The sequence below is a fragment of the Rhinatrema bivittatum genome, chromosome 14, assembly GCF_901001135.1.
Source record: "Rhinatrema bivittatum chromosome 14, aRhiBiv1.1, whole genome shotgun sequence".
Lineage (NCBI taxonomy): Eukaryota > Metazoa > Chordata > Amphibia > Gymnophiona > Rhinatrematidae > Rhinatrema > Rhinatrema bivittatum.
The window spans coordinates 16762487-16789516 of NC_042628.1; the positions used below are offsets into that span (position 1 = coordinate 16762487).

At 47.9% G+C, this 27030-nt stretch overlaps 1 protein-coding gene across 1 annotated transcript in view; it reads right to left on the minus strand.

Annotated features, from left to right (window-relative positions):
* Nucleotides 1–607: 607 nt before the first annotated feature.
* LOC115075876 (radial spoke head 10 homolog B-like) overlaps nt 608–27030 on the minus strand; it is a 69624-nt gene continuing 43201 nt past the window's right edge. Inside the window, exons 16-20 of the mRNA XM_029576754.1 lie at nt 26822–26974; nt 24976–25084; nt 22773–22910; nt 8457–8646; nt 608–1036 (exon numbers count right to left, since the gene is read on the minus strand). Of these exons, the coding sequence (XP_029432614.1) occupies nt 805–1036; nt 8457–8646; nt 22773–22910; nt 24976–25084; nt 26822–26974 (822 nt within the window). The 3' untranslated portion in view covers nt 608–804. The remainder of the gene's footprint in view (nt 1037–8456; nt 8647–22772; nt 22911–24975; nt 25085–26821; nt 26975–27030) is intronic.

Sequence of the window (27030 nt, forward strand, 5' to 3'; positions counted from 1 at the left end):
GTAGGAACAGGAAAATGCTGAGCGATTCTCTGCATGCATCCCTTGGTTTACAAACCTTTATTTAAGAATTGTATTACTAACTACAGCATCTCTGTAAATGGCTTATGGGAGCTCAGTAGAGTCAGGAAATGCAGAAATTCAATGAGTCCCAAAACAACTTCAACGTTGTGAAAAATTTAAATCTTTATTGGCGGCAACTCCATTGCTTCAACAGAACACATATTTTAACCAAGGTCCCCCGACACGCACCCGTGTTTCGCCAAACCCGGCTGCATCGGGAGGGACGTATTTAAGGCGGAGTTCATATGCTTAGAAGCTACTACGCGTTTGAGGAAGTAAATTTAGCAAGGAGAGACCTTGGTTAAAATATGTGTTCTGTTGAAGCAATGGAGTTGCCGCCAATAAAGATTTAAATTTTTCACAACGTTGAAGTTGTTTTGGGACTCATTAAATTTGCTGCATTTCCTGACTCTACTGTAATTATTTGCTTGAAGTGCAGCACCTTGCTCCAATTTTTGCTTTATGGGAGCTCAGTGCAATAACCAAGGGTCAGGTCTGACCGGTGCAAGTGAGCTTTGACTCGGCATTACCCAGTTGGCAGCAATCATCACTTAAACAGCATGTTTTATTGAAAAATAATTCTTAATTTTCAGGACAACATAACTTTGATTTTGGAGCAGTAAACATAAGTGACTTCTCGGAAGATCAGATCACCGAATGCCGGGACGCTTTCCAACTCTTTGACCAGCTTGGATGGTAAAAATGGTTGTTGTAGAAGGCTCGTGGGCAGGACGTGATCCTGGACTACCTTTCCCTTCTCTTCTTTTTTACCGCTGCAGAGGCTACTTTAGTGCTTGCTGCTACGGGAAGAGGCAGAGTTTCTTCTTTTCCTGTAGCGAGTCGCTGAGACTGTTTAGTCTCATCCTTGTGAGTTTTAACTGCTGATTTCAAGATCTCGAGTGTAGCTAATATTTTTTCTGTTGCCTCTTGTTCTTGTAGTTTGGCTGCCTCTTCTGCTTCTTTCAAAGCTTTCAGTCTGAAAACAACCATATTTCAGGACAAAACAAGTCAGAATGGAATTGAAGGGCTTGCAGCACTGACCACATGCACCAAAGACAAGGACTTTCAATCCATTTTTTATCCTAAAGTGAGTTGGTTGTCTGAGCATTAATTACAAGCCCTAGCTTTCTCTTTCATTAGGAAAGCTTTGGTGCTTCCATCTCCCTTTTCCCCTGATCCTTTCATCTTTCTCTAGCACTTCCTTTTTCCACCACAGTTGTTCCTGCACATGACTTTGTGCATCTGCTAGTATCTATCTCAACTCTCCCCCACACTGTTTGCAGTGTACTTTTCCCTGTACAAGACCAATTTACGTTAAGATTACAATTACATTTTTTTTTAACAGATTTTTGTTCAATTTATGGCCACATACTCCTTCCTTACTGGAGAATTATTCTTGCCTGCCATTCTGTCCTCTGAAAATAGAAAGTGACAGGTGTTGTCTATGGACAGCAGAACATACCACCACACAAGCTGGGTGATGCCATCTGACAGTGCCATTTCAGTCCATTTTCTCCTCTAGCCCAGAAACTTCTGGATTTCTTTTCTGGGTATGCGCAGGACTTCCTGCACTAGCATCGTTGCACGATCTCCCACAATCTATTTTCAAGCTTAGAGTCCAACTTCCCGGGGTGGAGAGAGAGAGAGAGATTGTGTGACTAAGTTCTGCTGTCCACAAAGAGTACCTCTTAAGGTAAGCAACTGCTTTCTCTGTAGACAAGCAGCACAGCCACCACGATGGAACTCCCCAGCTTAAGGCTGCATTATAGTAAACTTTAATTTGGTCTTCTTTTCCTTTCGGTTTATTTTTTTTTTCTTTTGCAACATGATTGTAAATACAGGAAGTTGTAAAATCAATGTAAAAAGCACACATTGTCAATATTTAGCATCAAAATGTGACTCCTAGTCTAAACAATATTGTTTCACAAATGTGTTTACGGTTGCCCAAGTCATCACCTTCCTGATGTCTTGAATTGATGGTGGGTTAAGGTGAGCCAAGTAGAAGACCCGGCTCCTAGCTGATGTGCCATTATTGGCTGCAGAGCACCAGCAAGGTATGCAGTCAGAGGCATGTTGCATGCAGCTTGTGAGGGTTTTCTTAGTAACAGAAGCCTCTTTTTTTGCTCTGGTCAAAAGATAGGAAGAGCTCTGAGTTTCAAAGATCTAGTCCTATCTGGATAGAATAAGAGAACTCTTTAACATTACATTGCCAGGCCTGTTTATTTGAATGACTGATGTGGTTTCAGAAAGAATACAGGCAATGTAATGGCTTGGTTTAAATGGAAAGTGGAGATTTGGGCAAATTTGTAATACTGCACAGGTTTTTAAAAAATTGGGTATATGGTGGATAGGTCGCTAGTCTTGAAGTCCTGCACATGCCCAGAAAAGAAATCCAGAGGTTTCTGGGCTAGAGGAGAAACAAACCCAAAGGAGAAGTTACTATTTACCTGATATTTCCTTTTCTTTAGTACAGAAGAGGAATCCAGAACTAGTGGGTTATGCACCTGTACCAGCAGTTGGAGACTGAGCAAAGCTGACATTATGGTGTATATATATATATACCCCTGAAGTGACATCAGCCTGCCAGTATTCTCTACAAAAGCCAACTGTGGACAACTATCAAACCTGATTATTAACAGATAACCATTCCAGCACTCAGCCAACAGGAGGAAAAAACTGAGCTCAGACAAAGAATATATTAAGACTAGTGTAGGGACTGGAGTAACACTTGCCAGTAATTGCTGGAACATACAGCCACTCAGGAGGACAATAGCACAACCATACGGCAGCCAAGGGCAGGAAGGTGGATTCACCTCTCTGTACTAAAAAAAAAAAAGGAAATTAGTAATTTCTCCTTTCTTAGCTTTCAGACAGGTGAATCCAGAACCAATGGGATGTACCAAAGCTACTCCCGAACAGGGCAGGAGGCTGCGCACGAGCAAAGGCTGAGTCTTCCCGGGCCTGCACATCCAGGCGATAATGCCTGGAAAAAGTATGTAAGGAGGACCACATCGCAGCTCGGCAATTGTCAATGGGAGACAATCTAACCTCTGCCCACGCCTACCTGAGTCCTAACCTGACTAGGTAACGGGTGCTTAACATCCACATACTTGGCCGTGACTAAATCCTTAATCCAGCGGGCTATTATAGCCCACGATGCCAGCTCACCAAGTTTACCACTGTGAAGAACAAATCGGCAATCCGTCTTCCTAAGAGGTTTAGAAACCTCCAAATACCTCAAGATAAGGTCCTTGGAGGTCAAGAGGCATAACAGGCGATATTCCTCCTCATCCCTTTCCCTGGCCAGAGACGGCAGAGAAATGGACTGATTCAAGTGAAAATCAGAGACCACTTTTGGCAAAAAGGAAGGAACAGTCCTCAGCTGTATTGCCCCCGGAGTCACTCGTAGAAATGGCTCCTGACAAGACAAAGGCCTGTACTTCAGATACCCTACACACCAAACAAATTGCCACACCGTTTTCAAAGTCAGTAACATCTAGGAAATTTTATGCACTGGTCAAAAAGTAAGGCCCACTAAAAAATCCAAACTAAATTAATACGCTATAAGGGCACTGGTAACTGCAAGGGAAGACAAAGATGCTTCACTCCCTTTCAAGAAACAAACCACATATGGATGAGCCAACAAGGTTCCACCATTCACCTGACCTCAGAAACAGGCAAGAGCCACCACCTGGAATTAAGGGCCAACCGTTTACTCAATCCATCCTGCAAAAATTCCAAAATGAGCGGGATCTTAATTGAACAAGGAAGAACTTCTCGATCTTCACACCATGCCTCAAGCACTCGCCAAACCTGCACATAAGCTAAGTAGAGAACTTTCTCGCTCACAGCAAGGTGGCAATCACCGCAATAGAATAGCCACGCTTTAGCAAGCAAGCCCTTTCAAGAGCCATACCGTAAGACAAAATAGAGTTGGATCTTCATGAAGAATAGGTCCCTGCCGTAGGAGATATCTGTGTACCGAAAACCGGAGGGAAGAGTCCACCAGGAACCTTCACAGACCTGTATACCACAGTCTCCTGGGCCAATTGGTGCCACCAGAAGCACCCGCCCCCTGTGACTCTTGATCTTCCGAATCATTCTGCCCAACATGGGCCACAGGGGAAGAGCATAAAGCAACTTGCCCTCTGGCCACTCCTGGACCGAGGGTATTGATGCCCAAGGACTTGGGATCTCTCCTGTGACTGAAGAATCAAGGACCCTTCGCATTGTGAGAAACTGCCAGCAAATCCAGAAATGGAAGGCCATAGCAACCCACTATGAGCTGAAATGCCTTGCTTGACAATTCCCATTCTTCTACATCTAGACTCCGTCTGCTCTTACATTGTCTTTTTCTGAGCTGAGAGCTCATGAAGATGCACTACCGCCTATTCCATAAATTGAGCTATTTCCTGTGACACTTGCTGGCTCTTGGTTCCTCCCTGCAAATTGATGTAAGCCACTGTTGTTGCACTGTCCGAAATTATCCGGACCTCTTGACCCTGCTATCTGTCGCCGAACTGCAAGCATGCGAACCAGACGGCATGGGCTTCCAGCCGATTGATGCTCCAGAGAGACTCTTATGAACTCCAGCACCCTTGCTCTGTCAGCTCCTGACCAATGAGCTCCCCAACCAAGGAGGCTCGCATCTGTCGTGAGTACTAGCCAGTTCGGTGATCTTAGGGAAACCCCCTTTCTTAGATGATCTGCTTGAAACCACCACTGCAGCTGAGTGCAGACAATCAGTTGGTGAAGCCAAATCAAATAGTCCTGAGATTGTGGGCTCCAACGAGATAGCAGAGAGCACTGAAGAGGACCCATATCTGCCCTCACCCTCGGCACCACCTCCAGGGTCACTGCCATCAATCCAAGTAGCTGTAAATAGGATCACACTATAGGGTGTATTGGGTTTGTCAAAAGACGCACCTATGCCATCAGCTTCTGAATATGGCTCTCTGGCAGGAACACCCTGCCATGCTTCATGTCAAACAAAACACAGATAATATAGTAACTAAGAACTCTTGGCCAGGTTCACCACCCGACCTAGCTCCTGCAACAAGGAGATCACCTTGTGTGACAGCCAGAGGCTCTCTTCCAGACTCTTGGCCTGAATCAGCTAGTTGTCCAAGTACGAGTGTACTAGCATCCCATCCTCTCTCAATTCCTCCACCAACATAACCTTGGAAAAAGTTCTGAGCGCGGTGAGCAAACCAAAAGGTAGCACTCAAAACTGATAATGGAATTCCTAAACCGCGAAACGCAATAACCGTTGATGCTCTAGCCGGATGGGAATATGTAGGTATGCCTCTTGACAAATCCAGAGACATCAAACTCCCCTGACTGTATAGCCATTATCACTGAGTGCTCTATTAAGGATATATAAACCATCCTGTCAGTTAAGATCATCTCAATGAGGACTATTAGAAGTACCATCAGTCAGATTTGCTTGCCTTACAACAACTAGAGACTGCCTTTTTGGTTGCAGCACCAATTTGCTGGAATTTGTTACCAATGGAACTCAATGTCTGAATGTATAAAAAAAACTTTGATTCCTGCTGAAAAGCTTTTTGTTGAAGCAAGCATTTGATTAAGTACTCCAGTGTTGAGCTTTGTGCACCATGTGGCAGTTTAGAGTTATACTATTGTATGTTTTGTTTTATGGTTTTATTATGGATGTTTTACCCTTTTTTTTTTTATATATTGCTTAGGCTGTTTTTGTGTTAAACGATAAATAAATAATACATGAAATGAAGGTTTCCATGTGAAAATGTCATATGCAAATGACTGTTGACCCCCTTGAGATCCAGTATGGGGTGAAAAGAGCCCTCCTTCTTGGCCCCATGAAATAAGTGGAATATGGGCCTGTATTTTCTTGAGACATGGGCACTGTAACCACAGCCCTCAGACTAAGGAGACTTAAAGTACACTCCACTGCCTGATTCTTCGGCAGAGAGTTGCAGGGAGACACCATGAATACTTCCCAAGGAACAGTGTGAAACTCCATCGCATAGCCATCTCTTATCACCTCCAGAACCCACCTCCAATAAGAGAGAGAGAAGTGACCCCTATCTCCTGTTCCCGGGAGTGGGTCAGCACATCGTCATTGTGAAGCGTGGGAGACTCCAATACCCGAGCCTGTGCCCCATCTGGGCTACCTGGGAGAAAGGACAGAGACCTAACCAAAGGGCAAGCCCTGTGAAAAGCCACTCCGCTGTAGGGTTGAAAACATTTCCCTTAATATGACCTCTTATGCTAAAGGAGTGCAGTGTCTGTTTCTTATCTTCTGGCAACTTAGGAACCTAGGGCTCATACCCCCTTATTGGCCATTTTCTCTAGCTCGCTCCCAAATAAGAGTGAGCCTTTAAAAGGCAGCTTGGTAAGGTTAGACTTGGAGGTTGCATTGGCTGACCAATTTCTCAGCCACAACTGACACCTGGCCGCTATTACCGAAGCCACCCCTCGGGATGACGTGCGGACCAAATCGCAGCCCGCATCTGCCAAAAAGGTGGCTGCTGGTTCTATCATTGCCCTGGCATTCACAACAGATTCATTGATCTCCTGAGAGAGAAGTAAACGAGCAAGGCAACAGGGAACAACAAGAAGCTATCTGCAAATTCGTTGCCATCACTTCAAAGGCCTGCTTAAGGATGGCCTCGATTCTCCTATCTGAGCATCATTCAAGGCCACTCCCCCTTCTATGGGAATAGTCCTCCACTTGGTAACAGCACACACAAGTGCATCCACTTTTGAAAGCGCAATTGCTCTTGCGCAGTTGGGTCTAGGGGGCTCAGTTCTTCCAACACTCATCACCCTTTGAAATTAGCTTCCGGAGCACCCCACTCAAGATCTATTAATTCTTGAATGGCTTCCATAATAGGAAAGAAACATGAGGCTTCACGCAAAGAAATCAAAATGGGATCTTTCTTTGGCTCAGACACAGATTTAGCCCCATGTACTCCCAGCAACTTCAATATCTGGGAAATCAAAGCCTCTATGAAAGAACCAGAACATAGTTCTATTCGGCTCCAATCCCGGAGGAATTTCCCTATCCTCCAGGGAGTAAGGATTGGCTTTATCATCTGTGCCATCCGGCTCCCTATCGGGAAGACCGGCAGCCGATATAGGCTTACCCAAACGTTTACCCGCAGCACCAGGCATGTGGAATTTCACTGCCTGTGACACCGATTTGTTTAGATTGACTGCAGCCAAGCACTGCGCCTGAAGAGACGTCTGTAGTCACTGAAAAAAGTCTACCCAAGAAAAGGCAGAGGGATCCATTCCAAAAATCAGGGGGCACCTGTCCTATGCCCACTAAACTACCTTCCCCCGCTGCCGAACCAATTGGGAGAGCTCCAAAGTCGGGTGACCCTTCTGACAGCTCTTTTCCCAGTCCTGCATCAGGCTGGGAAGAACTGGTCTTAGTAAAATCAGACAAGGCAATTCTCCCTGAGCCCCCAAGCAATGCTGATACAAGTTTGAGGGAATGCCAAGCTGAGTTGCTCGGATATGACAAGCAGCACCGAGGGTAAGGCACTTAAACTAATGGTGACTGTAGCAAAGCAACCTATCAGTACGCTGTAATAAGCATCTAAGGAATATGCGTATTCGCACTGCAAAAAAACTAGGCACCCAAAATTTAGGAGTTCAAAATTTAGACGCTCAACACTGTGCCTTGATGGTGATCAAGTCATCCAAAAAACTGGGCTCCCACGAGGCCGCTTAGTTTGTGCACACAGATAAGTGTGTGTGAATTTATTTATTTTACTCTCTACCTGAGCTCAGCCCATCCAGGCTGAGTACAGAATCGGGCTCCAGCTGCAGGGGGAGAGGGCATATACCTTCACCTCCACGCTCAGCTTCCTGCACCTGCTACCTTTCAGCTGTAGGTTTTGGGGGTTTTTTTTTTAACAGCTAAGTCCACGCCAGCTGAAAATCAGCTACCGGACCAAGGCACTCATCTGAGAGAAGGATCCAAAAATATCACCTCAGGAATTCTCGACTGAGGGAGAGCAAGATGAATTAAATTTCCTTCTTATTTTCTCCTAAAACAAAGCAATCCCCAGTAGCGAGATGCACGCCCACCATCTGCTGGAGACTGAGAATACTGGCAGGCTGATGTCACTTCAGGAGTATATATACTGTGACGTCAGCTTTGCTCTGTCTCCATCTGCTGGTAGAGGTGCATAATCCACTATGTCTGGATTCACCTGTCTGAACGCTAAGAAATGCACCGTTGAATGATGTCACCTATCGTGCATGGCGATATCTGATGCTTGTGAAATTCTGAACCACAACCTAAATATATTTCTTGTTCATAGACAGAGTATAACAGATGGGTGATTCAGTTTCCTAGTATTATATACATTTACTGTGTGTATAAAAATATAAAAAGTCACCGTGCTCTCTCTTCTTCCTGCATCTTCAACACGCGAACAGCTGCGGCCCGCCAAGCCCTGTTTTTAGGGATTTCTTCCTGTACGAGGACTTCTTGTTCATAAGCAGGAAAGAAGATTTTTGCAAAGAACACATAGATCTGGTTGATACACCGATCAACTTGCTTCTCTTCAGCGAGTGGATCCAGTTTCTCTGTAACAAAACAATCCCAATTATCATTAGCTGCTTTTATTTCCAAAGGTAGTGCTCTATTTGTATTTTACAGATCTGAATTAGCTTTCTGAACTTTGGTGTTTCTGGAAGAGGATCGCTAATAACTGATGGAGCTGGTACAATGTGGGTCTTGTCTAACAAACTGCCAATACCTAAAGCAGCCCCTTTCTATTCTGTACAGCCCTTGGGTAAAGAATGTGCTTATCCAAATGTACCAGTGGGACAGTACCCCGGGGTGAGTTGGGGGTGTGGCTGGCTCTGCTGATGAGAATAGCAACAGGGAAGCACACCTCTGCTGCTGGCAGTGGCCTGGCACGTCTCTTGTCCACCCCTCTGCGACAACCCTATGTACTAGAGTAAATACTGTTCTTTCATGAAGGCCCATCATATTTCTTACTTGACATATATCTCGTCTTCTTGTTTCCATAATGTTGTCTAGCATGGCTTCTAGACCAGTATTATCCAACCCTGTCCTAAAGCTACACCTAGCCAATCGGGTTTTCAGGATATCCATAATGAATATGCATGAGATATGTCTGCGTTTTCTCAGGACCGGTGCAAGGGGATTAGGCACCTTCTGCCCTCCCCCCCCCCCCCCCCCCCCCCCCTTCCCCCCCCCCCTCCAGTCTTGGACCTACCTCTTTCCTTGATTGCACCCGAGTGTGCGGTTTTCTGGGCCACGAGCAGGTTGGGCATTGCTTGCAGCCCGCCGAATCTCCGCTTCTCTTTGCCACCGCCGCTCGTGGCCCCACATAGCTCATGCCCCCAAGCCCAGGTCTAGTTTGCTTAGTGCTTTCGGCGGCCCTGTGTTTGCTGCCAAATGTATTGCATACATATTCAGTGTGGATATCACTGTGCAAAGTGTGCAAATCGACCACAGTCTAAATTCCATGAATTGACTTAATATCAGCAAATCCTGAATAATGTGCAGCATGGCAGTTTTGCCTTTGCTGCCTAATGTTATGAGAGCTTTGTTTTTCTTTGCTGTTCTCTTCTTCACACTTCATTGGTGTGCGCATGTCAGAGTGCTTGCTTGTTTCTTCTTTGATACTCCAGACGTGCAAACATAATAATAATACAATTGCAGTAGTTCCCGTTCAAATAAATAAATAAAATATCCCAGATCAGTCCAGTCTCCTGAGTTTTGCCTCCCTGCCAGCAGATGGAGACAGAGAAGAAAAGCTTTACTGATGCTGCTACTTAACTGTGAGTACCACCTGCAGTCCCTCAGTATTTCTCTGTCTCCAGTAGATGGTAGAGGTATAAAACCTGAAGTAAAAATAAAGAAAGAAAGCGATATATTTCAATTGGAATTGTACTTCCTGGGGTGTTAGATTCTGGGAAGGACCATCCCCCAGCTTGAGTGGACAAACAGGGGTTGGTGACCCTAATCTGCTGCAGCTTCTGGATGTGGGGAGTGGATAGCCAGTGGTTTGGTTGCCTCCTTGTTTCCCCGCTCCTGACACTCGGCTCTTCAGGGGGTCTGGATGTCAGTGACAGGGAAGTAGCCTTTCATGTTTTTTTTTTAATTGGTAAAGTTTAAAAAAAAAAGTTAAAACTAAGGAAAGAAATGGAGCAACTTTACTTAGTCAGACAGCCAGGAAGCAGGCCAATGTGGCTCGGGGAGCTGTGTGAGAACAGTGTGAGATAGCAACAGTTTTCACGGGAGTGACCGGGAACTGGCTAAGACACCACGGGGTGGCAGTGGGGTGACTGGCAGTGCAGGAGCAGGCAGATAACATGGCGACCATGAAGTCAGGAAATGCTACCGTGCTTGTGGGGCTAAGCCGCCGCATCTTTTCCTCATTAAGGATGTGCAATAAGTGCAAGGAAGGCTGTTCCAGCATGTCAGCGGCAATCAATGCAAGAAGAACATCTTGTTCAGCTGGTTTGGGCCATCATGGAGTATGTTCTCCTGTTGCAGGAGTCAGCAGGGGCCTGCCGCTTCTCCTTCTTTATCCCCCTACAGTGCCTGACTGAATGCCCAAGAGGACTCAGAGGGTATGGAGGAGTTACCAAATGAGGTTTGTGCTTTTCATGCACATGACCTTACTGGCAACGAAGGGACTGGCTAGGAAGTAGCCATGCTGTCTGAACTCCCTGAGGTGCTCCAAACCAAAGAGGATAATCCCCTTGGGGAGGACACAAAATACATCTGGAGGGTGTTCAGCTTGGCTGGGCAACAAGATGACCCTAGGGGAGGAGTCTGAGGATGGGCCGCTGGATGGGTCTCCTGGGGTGGAGTCCCCTCAGAACATTTCAGATCCGGATCCGGAGGAGGTGCCAGTGACCAAAGGAGATGACCCTAGGTGGTCTGTGTTTCGCAGGAAAGAATTGTGGCCCTTGATTCCACATGTGCTTAAAGAGCTGGGCATCAGATTACCTCAGAAGGAGTGGACCCTATCATGGAAGGCTTAAGAAGTCCTGCTATGGCTTTTCCCTTCCAGAAATCAGTAAAGAAGCTGTCATCGGAGAGTGGGGCACCCCTGGGACTGGTCTAAAAGGTGGAAGGGCAACGGCAAAATTGTACACGTTATCAGAAGAGGTTCTGGAGCTTTTGATACTGCTGAAGGTAGACACTTCAGTCGCAGTGGTGACCAAGAAACCCACCATTCCGGTGGCAGGGTCCACCGTGCTGATAGATATGCAGGACTAGAAGCTGAAGGTTCACCTCAAGAGGATTTTTGAAGTTTCAGTTTGGGTATATAAGCTATGGTATGCAGTTTTATGCAGAGAGCTTTTTTGCTCTAAGTTTAGCAGTTGCAGGCAACGGGGTCTTCATCTTCCTCCATGAAACAGACAGCTTGATTAGAGGCTGAAGTGGCCTATATGGAAGAGGCCTTGTATGACTTGATTAGGATGTCCTCCAGAATTATTATGTCTGCAGTTTTGGTCAGGCAACTACTATAGTTAAGAAACTGGTCTGCAGATGTTTGGTCAAAGTCTCAGCTAGTAACAGCAGAACAGAGGCCCTTCGGCAGTACAGAGGCAAAGTTCAGGCAGGACCTGTTCCTTTCAAGTTTGATGAAAACTGACCCAAGATACCCCTGATCAAGGAACCAGGGTAGGGGGATGAGTCTTCACAATGAAGCAAGGCTGGTCCAGTCTTATCTTCTGGTTGTCAGGGGACAGTCCACTTTTATGAGGAGTGGACCAGAATCACAATAGTCCAATGGGTCCTGCAAGTGATAAAAAAATGGTTATGCATTAGAACTTGCTTGCCTGGTCCGGCAAGCCTTCATAGGCTTCCTTTGCGCTCCTCGCACCAAACAGCGGTTCACGACACAGTGAAGCACTTGCTACAGAAACAATAGTACCAGTTCCCCGGGAAGAACAAGGAAAAGATTGGTATTCCATTTATTTTGTGATCCAAAAAAGGAAGGGACATTCAGCCTGATGCTGGATTTAAAGAAGGTCAATGTGGCCCTCTGATACATGTTTTCATATGGAGACCCTGTGGTCGGCCGAGGCAGCAGTTCGCAAGGGAGAGTTCCTGGAGTCACTAGACCTCACAGAGACGTACCTACATATCCCAATCAGGCAGAAGCACCAGAAGGGCCTGAGGGTTATGATTCTGGAAGATCATTTTCAGTTTTGTTCCCTTCCTTTCGATTTGGCAACAAAGTGATTCTGGAGGTGGTGGCGGCCCTTCAGAAGGAAGGAGTGCTGGTACACCCATATCTGGAAGACTGGTGCATACGGGCAAAGTAGGCAGATCCCTGTCAGCTTGCAGTACAGCGGATCCTAGAGAGGCTGAGGGTTGGTTCTGGGCTGGGTGGTCAACCTAGTGAACAACCATCTAATACCATCTCAATCCGAATACTTAAGGACTTGATTCGACACCCAAACTATCAAGGTGTTTTTCAAGGAGGATAAGATGGAGAAGTTGCACAGTCAGGTTCATTGCCTGTTGTGACTCTAGAGAATAAGGTGCCCAGAGTAGGAGATTATTTTCAGGTCATGGGGTCTATGGCATCGACTCTAGAACTAGTTCTCTGGGCATTCGTATATATGCAGCCCCTTCAAAGAGTGCTCCTCTCCCGTAGGAACCTATTATCAGTGGAGTTTCAAATTCTTCTTCCCCTCAGGGGGGAGTACAGTTCCAGTCTTTCCTGATGGCTTGGTTAGGTCAATCTGGAAAGAAAGATGGAGTTAGAGATGTTTGGGTGACAGTGACTACCGATGCAGTTTTTCCGGTTGGGTAGTGGTGTCAGGGCCAGACCGCACAGGGTCAATGGTCGAAGGTGGAGGCATTGTAGTCTATCTATCGGCTAGAGACGAGAGCAGTGCGCTTAGCCTTGCAATCCTGTCATTGTTACAAACTCAGGCAATGCGAGTTCTATCGGACAATGCAACAACGGTGGCTTATATCAACTAACAGGGAGAGACCAAAAGTTGGATGGTTTCATTGGAGGCTTAGTGGTGGAGCAGCACCAGGCAGTTCTGGTAGTGTGTCTCACATAGCCGGGGTGGACAACGTGCAGGTGGATTTTCTCAGCAGGCAAAAATTGGACCCCAGAGAAAGGCCAGGTGGGGAACACCTTACATGAACTTGATGGCAACAAAATGAATTGCCAAGGCGGAATGCTTTTACAGTTGCAGGCAGAGTGGAAGGAATTAATGCTCTGGTGCTACTGTGGTCATAGAGGATTCTTCTTCTTGGTGGAAAGGTGCTATAGTACTTAGAGAGAAACCCGGGTGAAGTGATTCTCATGACTCTGGAGTGGCCACATCACCTGTAGTTCATGGACCTAGCAAACCTAGTGGTGGACAGTCCGTTAAGGTTCAGTCACATTCCGAGACTCTTGCACTAAGGTCCTATATTTTCAGATGAGGCAGGTCCCTTCTGTCTTGTGACTTGGCTTTAGAGAGGAAACGCTTGAGTTGGAAGGGTTATTGCGAAGTTGTCATTGCTACCTGACTGTAGGCCAGTTGGCCATCCACATCCTTGGCTTATGTTAAGGAATGGAGGATTTTTTGAAGCTTGGTGTGTTTAGCAGGGCATGCAGCCTACTCGGGCTTCAATTTTCCACATCTTCACCCTTTTTGCATAAAGGTCTAGTGAAGGGTCTAGCCTATAACTCCTATGTTCAGGTGGCGGTTTTAGGCTGTCTTCCTGGTAAGATACAGGGAGTATCCCTGGTCTCGCATCAAAGCGAAAAACACTTGCAGCCTCCAATACAGAAAGTGTGTCCCTCATGGAATCTTAATTTGGTGCTGAGGGTGTTGTGTAAGGCTCTCTTTAAGCCATTGCTGACGCCAACTCTAAAGGATTTATCCCTGAAGGCGATTTTTGGTGGCAATTTGTTTGGTGGCAATTTGTTCAGCCAGAAGAATTTCAGAGCTTCAGGCTTTGTCTTGTACAGATCCCTTTTTTCAAGTTACAGTACAGAGAATGGGGTGTGTCTGCCAATGGTGTCTTCATTTCTGCCGAAGGTTGGTTTTTGGCCTTTCATCTAAACTTCACGATTTCCAAATTTGGATTCATCTGTGCCGCATGTTATGGAACTTCGTGTGTTGGATGTGCAGTAGGCATTTGTTAAGGTATCTCAAGGTGACTAAACGTTTGTGGAGATCGGATCATCTTTTTGTGCTTTAGAATGGGCCAAAAAAGGAATGCAAGGCATCCAAGGTTACTATTGCGCAATGACTGAATGACGAAATTGGCTTGGTGTGAATATGTAGAGGCTATCTGGTTCCAGAGGATCTAAGGGATCACTCAGCTTAGACATGCAAGTATCAGCTGGTTTCTCTGCAAGAATTCTGGCAGGTGCCTACTTGGAAGTCGTTACACACTTTCTACAGATATTACCGGTTGGATGTCCGAGATCAGGACTCTGCGGGGTTTGAAGAGTGCGTATTACGAGCAGGGCTATCATGTTCCTGTCCCGGTTAGGGGAGCTTGGGTACATACCAGGAGTCTGGTCTGAGTTGGGATATGAACAAGAAAGGAAAATTGGTTCTTACCTGCTAATTTCATTCCTGGAATACCACAGCTCAGTCCAGAGCCCTGCCTGTTCAGTAAAGCCCGTTCATCATGGCAGTATATAAATGATGCAGAGTGGGTTATTTGGTTGAATAATGTTCTAATGTGGTTGGAACAAGTTTTTCATAAGAGGCTCCGCCTTCCTGCTGTTTGTTGAGGGTCTCAGTTATTGCTCTAGTTATTCTCATCTTGGCTTGGGTACAGGTCATACTGAGGTATTGTAGATGGCAGTCTAGGTTAATAATGTCAGTAAAGCTTTTTTTCTGTCTCCATCTGCTGGCAGGGAGGCAAAACCCAGGAGTCTGGACTGATCTGTGATATTCCAGGAACGAAAATTAGCAGGTAAGAACCAATTTTCCTATATCCCAAAAAATAACAAAATACCAGACAGCAAGTTTTAATGTGAAAAAAGAAACAATAAGACCAAACCTATGAAACCAGTTTTGTTAAATTAGGGGCAGCATCTCTGCTCACTTCGCTTGTCAACCCTGCCCATGGGTAAAGGGGTATGGCTGGGGGCACTCTTTCCCCCCCGCCCCCACACACACACACTCCACTTTTTCCCTGTCTCTTCACCTGTGTGGTGGGAGGGGGATGTGGGATATTTGTGTGCTTTGTCCCTCTCCACCCTCACACTCTCTGCTTTGTATCTGCTCCTAGCGCCGCCCCCCCCCCCCCCCCCCATGTGCATGCACGGGTGTGGGAGGGCAGAGTACTGGTGTAGAGGTGGGATGTGGCCATTTTGCCCCCTTACTCCTGAGAGTGTGTATGGGTTGGGGGGTATAAATGGGGACATAGTGTGTGTGTGTGTGTGTGTATGCATGCACTTTTTTCCCCTCCTCTCACGCTCTCAGCTTTGTAGCCCCCTCCTTCCCCCGGTATACATGTGTGTATAGGAGGAGACATGGTGTAGAAGGGGTATGTGTCAGACGTTAGTATGTGTGGGGCACTCTCCACTTTGTTCACCTCCCCTCTCCCTTGTGTGGAGGAAGATAGAGGGGGAAGGGAGAGATGGTGATGTAGTGTAAGATGGGTGCTTCCCTCTCACATTCTCCATTTTGTAGCCTTCCCCTTGCACCCCTGGTTATGGAAGCAGGGTGGCATGCGAGTGTTGGGTGGGGATGGAATGGTGGTAAGGGGAGGTGATGATGTGCATGTCCTGATGTGACATTTACTCATTTGATACTCAGATAATTGAATCCCACTGTCACCATGTTGCCCACATTACTAGCTACTCTGTCAGCATTTTGCATTAGATTTCCTCATACTGGCCACTCCACCCATCTCGTGCCACTTCTGCTGCTGCTGGGGCCTGGGAAATCGCACCAAGCTTGACACTGTTGCTTTTTTTTTTTTTTTTTTTTTAATCTTACGCTGGTGGGGCTCAGGAAATCCCAGCAGCCTTTCCACTGCTTCCCCCTTCACTCATTTCTTGAAGCCTATGTTAGAAGTTACTTCCCTGCTCCAGGTGAGCATCGGTAATGCTTGCCCGGCGCCCCTAATATTTTTATAATCTATTTATTTAAAACCTTTTATATACCGCTTCTACCAATTTTTTGTAAGATCTAAGTGGTTTACATTAAAAAGAAGGAAATACAATATTCAAAATAGAAATAGGGGACAAAAAGGGAACAAGTTAAAGCAGAAGAAATAAAAACAGTTAAATTATTAAAAGAAAGATATATAAAAAATAAAAAAGGAAAATTAGTTTCTTACCTGATAATTTTCGTTCCTGTAGTACCAAGGATCAGTCCAGGACACCTGGGTTGTGACTCCGCACCAGTAGATGGAGACAGACTAAAACTTGTGGGCGGAGCATATATGCCCCTGTGCCAGTCACAGCCCCTCAGTCATACGTAATGTCAAAGTAGAAAAGCCATAAGGCAACCATAGCTAACCATACAAACTTGCTATTTAAACGGGAAAAAATTCCAACACCCCTACAGGAACCAGACTCTCCAACCGGGAGAACGAATAAACAAGGGGTCAGCGCACTGAAAACAATAATGAGCGGACTCTCCGTTACTATAGCGCAGCACTGTGGGCGGGATCCTGGACTGATCCTTGGTACTACAGGAACGAAAATTATCAGGTAAGAAACTAATTTTCCTTTCCCTGTACGTACCAGGATCAGTCCAGGACACCTGGGATGTACCAGAGCTAACTTACCAAGGGTGGGAAGCAGAGAGTCCCGCTCGGAGTACCCTCTCTCCAAAACCCCCAGCTTCAGGAGCTTGAACATCCAACCGGTAATGTTTAATGAAGGTATGCAACGACTTCCAGGTAGCCGCCCTGCAAATCTCTTGAGGCGACACCTGAGTAGATTCCGCCCAAGACGCAGCGTGAGACCGCGTCGAATGAGCCCGAAGACCCACCGGCGGCGATTTTCCGCACAGAATGTACGCGGAACCAATGGCTTCCTTGAGCCAACGGGCAATGGTTGTGCGGGACGCCGCAGAACCTTTCTTTGGGCCCGAAGTCAACACAAACAGATGATCCGTCACCCGAAACGGGTTGGTAACCTCAAGATAGCGAAGAAGGGACCTCCGCACATCTAGCTTTCTCAAGTCTCTCGTTTTCGGGTCCGAAGACTCCCCAACCGCGAAAGCGGGGAGTTCAATCGATTGATTCAAATGGAAAGCCGACACGACCTTAGGAAGAAAGGAAGGAACCGTCCGCAAGGAAACCCCGGAATCGGAGATGCGCAAGAAGGGCTCCCTACAGGACAATGCCTGTAATTCCGAAACACGACGGGCCGACGCAATCGCCACCAGGAATACAGTTTTTAACGTGAGATCCTTGAGCGTAGAACGTTTCAGGGGCTCAAACGGCGCGGAACATAAGGCAGAGAGCACCCAGTTGAGGTTCCAAGACGGGCAAGGGAGGCGCAAAGGAGGACGGAGGTGTTTAGCCCCCCGAAGAAAACGGGAGATATCCGGGTGAAGAGCCAGAGAGACTCCCCGGACCTTACCTCGCAAACACCCAAGCGCCGCCACTTGAACCCGAAGGGAATTGCACACTAAGCCTTTGGCGAGCCCCGCCTGGAGAAACGCCAAAATATCGGAAATAGAAGCGGAAGTGGGATCCAGACCCCGCTCCACGCACCATTCCTCAAAGACGACCCAGACCCGAACATAAGCTAGGGATGTAGACTGCTTTCTGGATCTCAGCAACGTAGCAACGACCGCATCAGAGTAGCCTTTTCTTTTCAAGCGATACCTCTCAAAAGCCATGCCGCGAGACAGAAGTGATCCGCATCCTCCAAACAGACGGGGCCCTGCCGAAGAAGCCCCGCGAACCCCTGAAGTCGAAGGGGTGCAGCCACCGACAACTGGACTAAGTCCGCAAACCAGGGACGGCGCGGCCACTCCGGCGCCACCATGATCACGTTGGACGGGTGCAATTCTATGCGCCGCAGAATCTTGCCGATCATGGGCCACGGTGGGAACACATACAGAAGCACTCCCGCCGGCCAGGGAAGCACCAACGCATCGACTCCCTCTGCGCCCCTTTCGCGACGTCGACTGTAAAATCTCGGAGCCTTTGCGTTGTGCCACGTGGCCATCAGATCCATGTGGGGCATTCCCCAAGTCTTGCAGATGAAGAGAAACGCCTCGTCCGCCAGCTCCCACTCTTCGGGATCCAGGCGGTGACGGCTGAGAAAATCCGCCTGTACGTTGTCGACTCCTGCGATGTGGGACGCAGCGAGATGGCTGAGATGCCGCTCTGCCCAGAGCATCAAGAGCCGCGCCTCCTCCGCCACTAGAGGACTTCTTGTCCCGCCCTGGCGATTGATGTAAGCCACGGTGGTAGCGTTGTCCGACAATACCCGGACCGCCCGTCCGCGTACTAGGGGTAGAAAGGCATGCAGCGCCAGAAGGACCGCTCTGGTCTCCAGCCGGTTGATAGACCACCGGGTCTGCGACTCTGACCACAGACCCTGAACCGACTTCCCTTGGCCCACTGCCCCCCAGCCGGAAAGACTGGCATCCGTGGACACCACCGTCCAGTCGGGCACCATAAGGGACACGCCACAGGAGAGATGTGTGGAATCCAGCCACCAGCTCAGGCTGGATCGCGCCTTCCCCTCGAGAGGTAGAGGTAGATAGAACTCCTCTGAAACTGGTTTCCAGCAGGAAAGCAATGAGGACTGCAGCGGCCGTAGATGAGCGAACGCCCAAGGGACTAACGCCAGCGTGGATGCCATAGATCCCAGAACCGTCAGGTAATCGCAGACTCGTGGCCGGTGTAGCGACAGAAGACGTAGTACCTGAGACTGCAGTTTGCATATTCGTTCCTGAGAGAGAATCACCTTGCCTCGTTTCGTGTCGAAAAGGGCTCCAAGATACTCCAAGGACTGAGAAGGTTCGAGATGACTCTTGTTGTAGTTGACCACCCAGCCCAGGGACTGCAAGAGCTGTAACACCCTGGCCACCGCCTGCCGACACAGACTGAGACTTCGCCCGGATCAGCCAATCGTCGAGGTAAGGGTGAACCAGCAGGCCTTCCCGTCGCAACTGCGCCGCTACGACCACCATCACTTTCGTGAATCTCCGAGGCGCTGTCGCCAGGCCGAATGGGAGCGCCCGGAACTGGAAGTGCCTGCCCAGAATGCAAAACCGCAGGAACTGCTGATACGCTGGATGGATGCCCACATGAAGGTTTGCTTCTGTGAGATCTAGGGACGCCAGGAATTCGCCGGGGCGCACTGACGCGATCACGGAACGAATGGTTTCCATCTTGAAATGAGGGACCCGAAGGCATCTGTTGACTCCCTTCAGATCCAGAATGGGGCGGAAAGAGCCGTCTTTCTTGGGGACTATGAAGTAAATGGAGTAACGGCCCTTGCCGTACTGATTGGCCGGAACCGGAGAGATGGCTCCCAAGCTTTCTAGTCTTTGGATGGTGTCTAGCACCGCCGCCTTCTTCTTGGGATCCTTGCAGGGTGAGACCAGAAATTTGTCCGCTGGGATGCGAGCAAAATCTAACTCGTAGCCGTGTCTTATCACGTCGAGGACCCACTGATCCGACGTCATGCTGGCCCATTCCTCGAGGAAGAAGGAGAGACGCGCCCCCACGTTTGGAACAACGTGCCGAGGACGCGAGGAGGGATGGGCCGGCCGAACTTCATTGTGAAGGCTTGGACCCCGCACCAGACGGAGCCCCTCCTTGCCGGCCAAAACGTTTGCCCCGAAAGGACTGCTGCCACTGAACGTTCCGCGAGGACGACGGTCTATACGTGGGTCCAGAGGATCTTTGCGGTCTGGACTTCCTGGGCCCCCGGAACCGGGCTCTTCCTGAGAAGGAAGATCGCGGCCGGGCCCTATCCTCCGGCAGCTTAAACGCTCGATTCTCACCCAGGGAAACCATCAAATCGTCTAACTCCTTGCCGAATAGCAATTTCCCCTTAAATGGCAATGCCCCGAGGTGAGCCTTGGAAGAGCCATCCGCTGCCCAGTTGCGCAGCCAAAGAAGACGCCGCGCCGACACCGCTGCCACCATGGAGCGAGCTGAGGTGCGCAAAAGATCATGGAGAGCATCAGCCCCATAGGCAATGGCCGCCTCCAACCTGTCTGCTTGAGAAGCCTCCTCTGCAGAGAGATCCGCATTCGCCTGAAGGACTTGAGCCCAGCGCAGACTAGCCCGCATAGCAAAATTCATGCAAATGGCGGCCCGCACTCCTAGGGCAGAAACCTCGAAAATCTTTTTGAGTTGAACCTCCAACTTCCGGTCTTGAATATCCCGGAGGGTTGCTCCCGTGACCGGGATGGTAGACCTCTTCGTGACAGCGGACACCGCCGAATCCACCTTTGGAAGCCGGAGGAGCTCCAGCGCGTCCTCCGGCAAAGGGTAAAGCTTGTCCATGGCTTTGCTGACCTTCAGACCCAACTCCTGAGTATCCCATTCCTTGAAGAGGATATCCGTGGCCGAAAAATGAAAAGGAAAAGCGACCGCCGGCCCTGTGAGCCCGAGCAGAACGGGATCCATATTTGCCTCCTGGCGGACCACCACCGGAGGGGCTTCAATCCCCAACTCCTGGAGAATGGCCGGGATAAGCGGCGACAGTTCCTCCCTACGGAACAAACGCACCACCTTGGGGTCATCCCCGTCGACGGCCTGTGCTCCTTTCCCTGTACGGGGCTGCGCGGAGCCATCTGATGCTGCCGTCCCGGCCCGGGCTCCTCAGAGGCCTCCGTGTCCGCCCCGGCGGATTCTTCGGACTCCGAGTCCTGCGGCACCCCTTGCGGAAGCCGCTTGCTCCGGTCCGCGCCCTGGGCGACCTTCGCCGCCCTCCTGGCTGGCTTCTTCTTCGGCGGGGACCGGTGGACCCGCGCGCGCGCAAGGCGTCCCTCCGGCTGTGCTTACTTCGCCTATATCGGAGCACCTTGCGCAGCAAAAGCACCAAAACCTCTGAGAACTCGCCTGAATCCGAGGAATCGTTTTCCGAAGTCCCCCGGGACCGGGGCCCCTCCGAGGGGCCCTCCCCCGCCGCACCCCGCTGCGGGGATAGCTCAGGGGGCAAGACCGAGGCCCCCCACCGTCTCGCGCGAGACTACCCGGCCGGTGGACAAGATGGCCGCCACTCCCGCAGAAATCGGGAAAGGATCAGAAGGCCTGTCAGGGGCTCCCCCCACCTGCGACGGCGATCGTGCCACCCGGGAACGGGCCCCCCGAGGTGCCCCCGATGATCCCTCGTCTCCCGGGACGCAGTCCGAGTAAAGGCCGTCCCGGGAGAGACACGCGCGCGCGCCGAGCCGCAGGCCCTGCACTGCGAGCCGCGCGGCATGGCTGAAACCGCGGGAAAGAAAAGTACACGCCGAAAAACAATGAGGGACGCTGAAAAAAATTAGAAAATCACCGCGGCAGAAAACGGCAACCTCCCCCCTGCCGACGATGCCCCCCCCTTGAGCGGAACGGAGCGCAACGCCAGGAAACGGAGAGCCGACAGAAAATAAAAATAAAACACTTTTTTTTTTTTTTTTTTACAGAAAAAAACGCTGTCCCTGGTACTGAAAAGCCCTATGTCCTGCAGGGGTGAGTGAACCGGGCTCCCCGGTGTCACCCCTGACGCTGCTACTAGACCAGCCGGGTCCTCGACCCTAGCAGCGGCCTCAACCTGGGGAGGGTAGTCCCCTCAGGACCTCTCAACTCCCCAGGGAGGCAGGGCAACCGGGACTAAACTAAACAATTAAACAAACCTCAATTTGCAGAAAAAAACCCAAATAGGCCTAATAGAAAATAAAAGCCAAAAGCGAACCTGACAACAAAACCAGAATCAGGCCCGACAGGGCTGTGACCAGACCTGCACCACCTACTGGAGACAGAGTAAGACTGAGGGGCTGTGACTGGCACAGGGGCATATATGCTCCGCCCACAAGTTTTAGTCTGTCTCCATCTACTGGTGCGGAGTCACAACCCAGGTGTCCTGGACTGATCCTGGTACGTACAGGGAAGGAGGTTGTACTGGATTTGTTAAGGATGGCAGAACATAGCTGAGGGAGTCAGGCAGTGAATTCCATAGTGTAGGGCCTGCCCCTGAAAAGATAAAGGGGCAGATTTTCAAAGGGTTACGCGTGTAACCCCTAAAAGCTGCCCCTTCCACCCCATGTGCGCGCCGAGCAAGACCCGGGACACGCGTAAGTCCCAGGGCTTTCCTGGGGGGGGGGGGCGTGTCGTGGGCGTGTCACGGCTGGTGTGTCACCAGGGGCGGGGCTGCAGACGTGGTTCCGGCCCGGGGGCATGGCCGCAGCCTCCGGACCGGAACATGGCATGCTGGCTGCTGGCCGGCGCAACTTGTAAAATAAAGGTTGGGGGGGGACCTCGGAGGGAACGGAGAATGGCTGCATGGCTCGGCGCGCGCAGGCTGCCGATTTTGCGCAGCCTTGCACGCGCCGACCCTGTATTTTATAACATGTGCGCGCACATGTTATAAAAATCGGGAGTAGATTTGTTCGCGCCGGATTGCGCGAACAAATCTAGTCCCGCGCGCACCTTTTAAAATCTACCCCATAGTGAGCAGGATAGTCTTTTGCAGCACCTTGATAGTAAGTCTATTGTTATTGCTAAAAAATACATGTATATACAAAGATCTTATATGAAATAAAAGCTCAATATCAACCTGTTCCATTTATGACACTGATCAGTGATTCTTGATGTAGATGCAGAGAGGGCAAGGACTGCGTTATTCCTTCTTTGTTTAAGTCCTTATCTTGCTGGAGTGGAAGGCATGGAACAGAGATGGCTTGCTTTTTTAAAACTACAAAGAAAGAAAACAGTCACTTTCTATGTGAATAAAACCCTAATAGAGCTTGCCTAGCATTAATAAGTCATCAAAAAACAAAGCTTCTTGTGTCTTTCTGAAGCATGAACAGGTTCTAAACGAGTTTCTAAGTGGCTTCCTGTGCTTAGCATGGAAGCACATGACGGTCTCGTCCCACATCAGACAGTGGCTACTCCCAAGGATTTACACTGCCCCCTGCAGGTGTATGGCAATAGAAGAATTAAAGTTATATTTTAAGACTAGCACAGGAAATTTGTCTCCCTGCTGAACTTCAGTGGAACTGTTCTAGAAGTAGGTACAAAGGGGGTGTGATTATGAGTGTACCACTCGTGAGGGAGCAATGGCGTGGACCACACAAAAAAAGAGCTAAATAAATGTGCTCCCTTCTCTTAAATATACATTATGCTATATATTCACAAGGGGCTGATGTAATAACATTCATGCTAAAATTGGAGTTAAATTTTAGCATAGGTTTTATTTAACACACATGTTAAATAAAACAAGGAAGCTGACATACAACTAGACCAGGAGTAAAAACACAGAAAAAAAAAGTACACTAAACAATTTTTTCTTCTTTTTTTTACTCCATGGCCATTTTGCATGCCATTAATTCTGCATTCAAGCTAAAAATAGTTCAAAATGGAGTGCTGAGGACATCAAACTCCACTCTGAGGGTTGGCCAGGCTAGGCGTGTCCTTCCTCCCATCCACCTTCAAATTAGCTGGGCCGTGCATGTCTGCTCTCCCTCCCAGAGCGGGCCGAACCTCCCTCCCACCCTTAAAATAGCCTCAAGTCCTCAAAATCCTGCTGAGGAAACCCCAACCAGAGAAGACCTTACTTCCGCTGCAGGGTTGCTCCCTCAGTGGCAGTCAACTGAACTCTCCCAGAGCAGGGCTATGTGAGTCCATCCTCCCTCCCACCCATAAAATAGCCCAGTTGTACTTAATTTATTCACTCCACTGTCCAACTGGTCCCCTCCTCTACCATCCGTCAGTGAAACGACCAATCCCCTTTCAGAAGGTTGTACTTTCATTATTCTGAAAGGGGGATTGGCCCTGTCGCTGACAGTGGAGGACCAACCCTCCAAAATGGCTGGAGGGATGTGGAGGGCTCAAGGCTATTTAACGGGTGGGGGAGATGTTCAGGAAGGTGAGGTTTGCTCTGGGCTAGCTAATTTGAAAGGGGGGGGGGGTCGGATTTACCCAGCCCTGCTCTGGGAGAAGAACTTGCTTGGCCTGGGCCTAGTCAAAACTTTATTTTGAAGGTGGGAGGAAGGACTTGACCGCCTGGCCCGACTGGGATTCGATGGCCCCCTTCATATTAAGGCAACTTAACTCCTATCTCTGGCCATGGTAAAAGGCCTGCAATGCAGCCCCCTTACTAGCACGATAAGCTTATTCCCCTGAAATCTGTATGGAGAGAGACTCATTTTTCTGCAGGTTTTTTGATGCTAAAACCTCTATTACATACTGGAGTTGGGTCAGCGCTGCAAACTCCGTGCTAAAACAGAAGTAAAATCCCGCGGGAGAGTCCGCATGACTTATTACATTGGTCCTGATGTAAAACTGCCAATGTTTGAATCACTCATGTTAAAATGTTATTGAGGCGCTTTGCCTTCATGTCTTCACTTTTCAGCCTTTTAGCCAAGATTCAAGTGTAGGGTCTCAGAGATAAGCTGAGCATTGTCCCTTCTTGGGTTTTTGGGTTGAAAGTGAGAACTTGTCCAAAATGGAGGGAGGGCTAAGGCGCTGCTACCTGATCCCACTGTAGACATTATGATGATTTGACTAAAGCCAAAGCGAGAGAATTAAACTTTCGGTGAAATAAATTAAAAGGCTACCGGTAAGAGACCAGTTTTACAATTAATATCTTATCCATAGGTCATTGGAATCTAGTAAAAAAATAAATAAAAAATAGTCCTTTTAAATAAGGAAAACTGAGAGAAGGGGGCAATCATTACTGGAGGATATGGAAAGTACTGCATCTGTTTTGGTCAGAATCTCAGAAAAGGCATTTTTATTCCATCACTACAAATACTTACTAGTAAAAGGTATTCGGCTGGATTTTGGCAACATTGATGGCATTCCCAAATTTTCCAATGATTGACTAGAAATGGTGCCTAAAAAATGTTCCTTGTCTTGAAGCTTTTGCTTAGAGAGAAGAATGTATCATTAACTAAAATCTTTGCATTTTTTCTTAACATTTCAAATAATAGCTTTATTGATGTCATGTGGTTGTTCATGGCATCACTGTATGGTTACTGATGATATTTGCATTAAAACTACAAGGAAGCTACAGCCCTCAAAAGATCAACTTACCTCTTTTTTTTTTTGCCTCCAAGTCTTTTCTTTTCCCCTAAAATATTTTTTAATATAATATTTGTTAGAAACAGGCATCCAGATCTTATTAGATCTAATCCCCTGTTCCTAACATCTCTTCCTTCAGGTTACTCCAGCTTTGTGTCTTCTACTCATACCTTGAGGCTAGAGCTGTGATAAACTGGCAGTAGACTGATTCATCCAGAGTGACAGGAGTAACTACATAGGAAAACCTTTTCAAAACTTCAAATGCTTATTTCTGCTCAAGAATGAAATAGAAAGAAATTAGGGACTCTAATCCAGCTCATATATTCAGTGGGCAGCCACACTGCTGAATACATCCAGCTATCTTAAAATTAACTGGGTAAGTTTATCCAGCTAATTCTAGGACAGCCCTAAGGGCTGACTAGAGTTAGTCTGTTAAGTTATCTGGCTACCTCTGAATAATAGAGGTAGCCAGATAATTTAATTATTTATTTTAAAGGGTTTATAAACCACTTTTACAACGAGAGTTGGTCAAAACGGTTTACATTTGTCAGTAGACATAGTTCAAAACATAACATAAAAACATACCATGAAAATAAAAAAACATACCATAAAATAACATGAGTAAAATAAAAAAATAGAAGGGGACGGAAACCGCAAGCTGGGCAGGGGAGGCTCCAAGAGATGGTAAGTGGGAGAAAGTTAACTCAGCTCTTCCCAGTTACATCCCCGGAATGGCCCTAACTTATCCAGCTAAATTCTAGCCAGATAGAAAAGGAACAGTTAGTATAGCTGTGTTTTAAAAAAGGATTGGATAAGTTCTTGGAGAAGTCTATTACCTGCTATTCAGTTCACTTAGAGAATAGCCACTGCCATTAGTAATGGTTACATGGAATAGACTTAGTTTTTGGGTACTTGCCAGGTTCTTATGGCCTGGATTGGCCACTGTTGGAAACAGGATGCTGGGCTTGATGGACCCTTGGTCTGACCCAGTATGGAAATATTAAAAAAAAATTAAAAAATAAGTGACTGAATATGGCAAATTTGAATATGAACCTCTAAATTAGTGGGTGCTGCTTGTGATGATACTTATGGTACAAGAGACATTTTACGCAGAACTTCCCCTCCTGCCTAACTTGCCCACAATGACACCATGTCAAGAACAAGAGCTACGATGGTTTCAGTCCTGTTCCAAAGGCCACAGCAGAAGCATTCATGTGGCAGCTCCTGTCAGATTGACTTGTGACAAGGACCTGATGAGAGAGACTGTAGCATTATCAACTGATCAGTGATGTTCAGACCACAGACTTCCTTAGAATATCAGCTAGCCATCCAAACTTGTTTGAACTAGTACTGCAAATGAGTGATGAACTTCAAGAACTTGCTTCAAAGAATGGACAACAACTTAGAAAAATATATTTTAATTTTTTGCAGAATGTATTAGAAAGTATTATTGGTATCTGCATATCATCGGTATGGATCCAGAGAGACCACAGGGTGGGGGAATGCTGACAAATCAAAACTAGTAATGATCTCTTGAGCTGGATATAGTTCTTAGGAAGTGAGAAAACAAATCATTCTTACCTGTTCTACGTGCTCTTTGGGCCACTGGCTTCCAATTTGAGCTCCTTCTGTGAGGCCATCTTTGTCTGCAGGTATTAGGCCTTGAAGCAAATGATCGGTAACATATGCCTGGGCACAACCAATGAGAGCCTCAAAGAATTCAAGAAATGTCATCTGGTGAAAATAAAATACCTCAAATTAATACACCAATTCCTCTTTCAAGAAAGAAA